Genomic DNA, 2500 nt, shown 5'->3' with positions numbered 1-2500 from the left:
AGCAGCTCAAACTACAAATGAATTGTTTTTAAACTTTTTTATTTTATAGATATATCAGTTATTAAAGCTGGGGTGGAGAATTTGGGGAGAAAATAGCAGTTGGGATAGAGATTTGAATCCAAATACCTCAACCGCTCCACTTGTTCTCTTTGGTCCCTCCCCTATGGTCCCTCCCTGACACGCTCTACACCAACAAAGTCGTGCCAAAGTGAATGGACAGTCCCAACAGCCAATAAGAACAGAGGATCGGATTTTTTTTTAAGAACTGGAGCCTCGCTCTGATTGGTCAAAGTGTACCGCTCATGTTAACTTTGACCAATCAGAAATCACATACCCCAGCTTTAATATGACAAACATTTGGGCCTTTTTCCTCCAGAACAGAAAATAACCCAATAAAGTGACCCAGTGGCCACACACCCAGTAACAGGGTCATTGAGTGACCCAGGCTTTTAGAGTGTGGAGGCATTAACTGCTTTCCAAGTATTGACTAGACTGCTGTGGGTTCATTCATACTGAGATGCCTGTGACCAGTAGGTCTGACAGACAGACAGGCAGACAGGCAGACAGAAGGACAGAGGGACAGACAGACAGACAGACAGACAGACAGACAGGCAGAGGGACAGACAGACATAGGGACAGACAGAGAGACAGACAGACGGACGGACGGACAGACAGACAGACAGACAGACAGACAGACAGACAGACAGACAGACAGACAGACAGACAGACAGACAGACAGACAGACAGACAGACAGACAGACAGACAGACAGACAGTACCAGAGCACAGCAGCCATATCTCCCCCCTCAGCCTCTCAGGTATCCCGTTCATCACCAGCTGTCTCATCCTGCTGGTCCGGTACATGCACACGCCTCGACCGAACTCTGAGAAGTGAATGTTCCACGCCTCCTCCTTCATTCTCTCCTTCATCTGCAAGAGAATAGACATGTTTACAGAGCCTGGGCTGCGTGTTAATCCTGTTTACAGAGCCTAGGCTGTGTATTAACCCTGTTTACAGAGCCTGGGCTGTGTATTAACCCTGTTTACAGAGCCTAGGCTGTGTATTAACCCTGTTTACAGAGCCTGGGCTGTGTATTAATCCTGTTTACAGAGCCTAGGCTGTGTATTAACCCTGTTTACAGAGCCTAGGCTGTGTATTAACCCTGTTTACAGAGCCTGGGCTGTGTATTAACCCTGTTTACCGAGCCTAGGCTGTGTATTAACCCTGTTTACAGAGCCTGGGCTGTGTATTAACCCTGTTTACAGAGCCTAGGCTGTGTATTAACCCTGTTTACAGAGCCTGGGCTGTGTATTAACCCTGTTTACAGAGCCTAGGCTGTGTATTAAACCATCTGTCTGTCTGTCTGTCTGTCTGTCTGTCTGCCTGCCTGTCTGTCTGTCTATCTATCTATGTGTCTGTATCTTTGTCTCTCTCTCTCTCTCTGTCTGTCTGTCTGTCTGTCTGTCTGTCTGTCTGTCTGTCTGTCTGTCTGTCTGTCTGTCTGTCTGTGTGTCTCTCTCTCTCTGTCTGTCTGTCCGTCCGTCCGTCCGTCCGTCCGTCCGTCTGTCTGTCTGTCTCTCTCTCTGCCTGTCTCTCTCTCTGTCTGTCTCTCTCTCTCTGTCCGTCTGTCTCTCTGTGTGTCTGTCTGCCTGTCTCTCTCTCTCTCTCTCTCTGTCTGTCTGTCTGTCTGTCTGCCTGTCTCTCTCTCTCTCTCTCTCTCTCTGTCTGTCTGCCTGTCTCTCTCTCTGTCTGTCTGTCTCTCTCTCTCCCTGTCTGTCTCACTCACAGCTTTGGGCCCCAGGTCCTCCGGTGCTTCTCTCTGGTAGATGTGCAGCAGACCGTGTTGAGCTGTCGGCAGAGCAGAGTGGTACTGGGGGGTCGGGCCGGGCTGGGTCGAGGGGGTCGGGGGGATCGGGTTAGAGCCAGGCTGGGTCGGGCCAGGCTGGGTGGGGGCGGTCTGTAGGGGCTGAAGGTTCTGTTGGTTCCCTTCATTGGGTTCTGACGAAGAGGCCTCGGGGGCACCAGAGGAGGCCTGAAGAACATTGTTATGGAGATGAATATTGTGTGTACACTGTATATTATATTGTGTGTACACTGTATATCATATTGCCATAAATTGTGAATCTTCATACAAGTGATCAAACTGTCAAAATGTTCTGACCTAAGTCTTGTGTTAGATAACACACAGTACAATCTGTAGCAGCCAATGAGAGGCCTTCAGCGACTCACCGTTTGACCAATCAGGGACAGCGGGTTGGTGTCGCCCCAGCAACTGTCCGGTGTCTTCTGCAGGAAGTCAGAGATCCTCTGGAGCAGGAAGTCCCTGGTGAGTGAGTGATTGATTGATTGATTGATTGATTTATTGATTACATTTTTTTTATTTCTTAAAAGCATAAAATACAATAAATTCACAAAAAAGAAAAAGAAAATGACATGGGGGAGAACGGGGTAATGTGAGACACTTTTTACATTTGCTTCCCTCTAAGGGAGCTAAATGATT

The 2500-nt window shown here is 48.3% G+C and overlaps 1 protein-coding gene across 1 annotated transcript in view; it reads right to left on the bottom strand.

The window, feature by feature from the left end:
* Positions 1-2500, bottom strand: part of LOC307270472 (TBC1 domain family member 9B-like) — a gene marked incomplete at its 3' end in the record, with an annotated part of 15568 nt that overhangs the window by 655 nt on the left and 12413 nt on the right. The window contains exons 9-11 of the mRNA XM_080054355.1: positions 2230-2323; positions 1787-2032; positions 779-929 (exon numbers count right to left, since the gene is read on the bottom strand). Coding sequence (XP_079910481.1) covers positions 779-929; positions 1787-2032; positions 2230-2323 — 491 coding nt within the window. The remainder of the gene's footprint in view (positions 1-778; positions 930-1786; positions 2033-2229; positions 2324-2500) is intronic.

Source organism: Ammodytes marinus (genome assembly GCF_949987685.1).
Source record: "Ammodytes marinus genome assembly, contig: scaffold_429, whole genome shotgun sequence".
Classification (NCBI taxonomy): Eukaryota; Metazoa; Chordata; class Actinopteri; order Uranoscopiformes; family Ammodytidae; genus Ammodytes; species Ammodytes marinus.
This window is presented reverse-complemented; position numbering and strand designations above follow the sequence as displayed.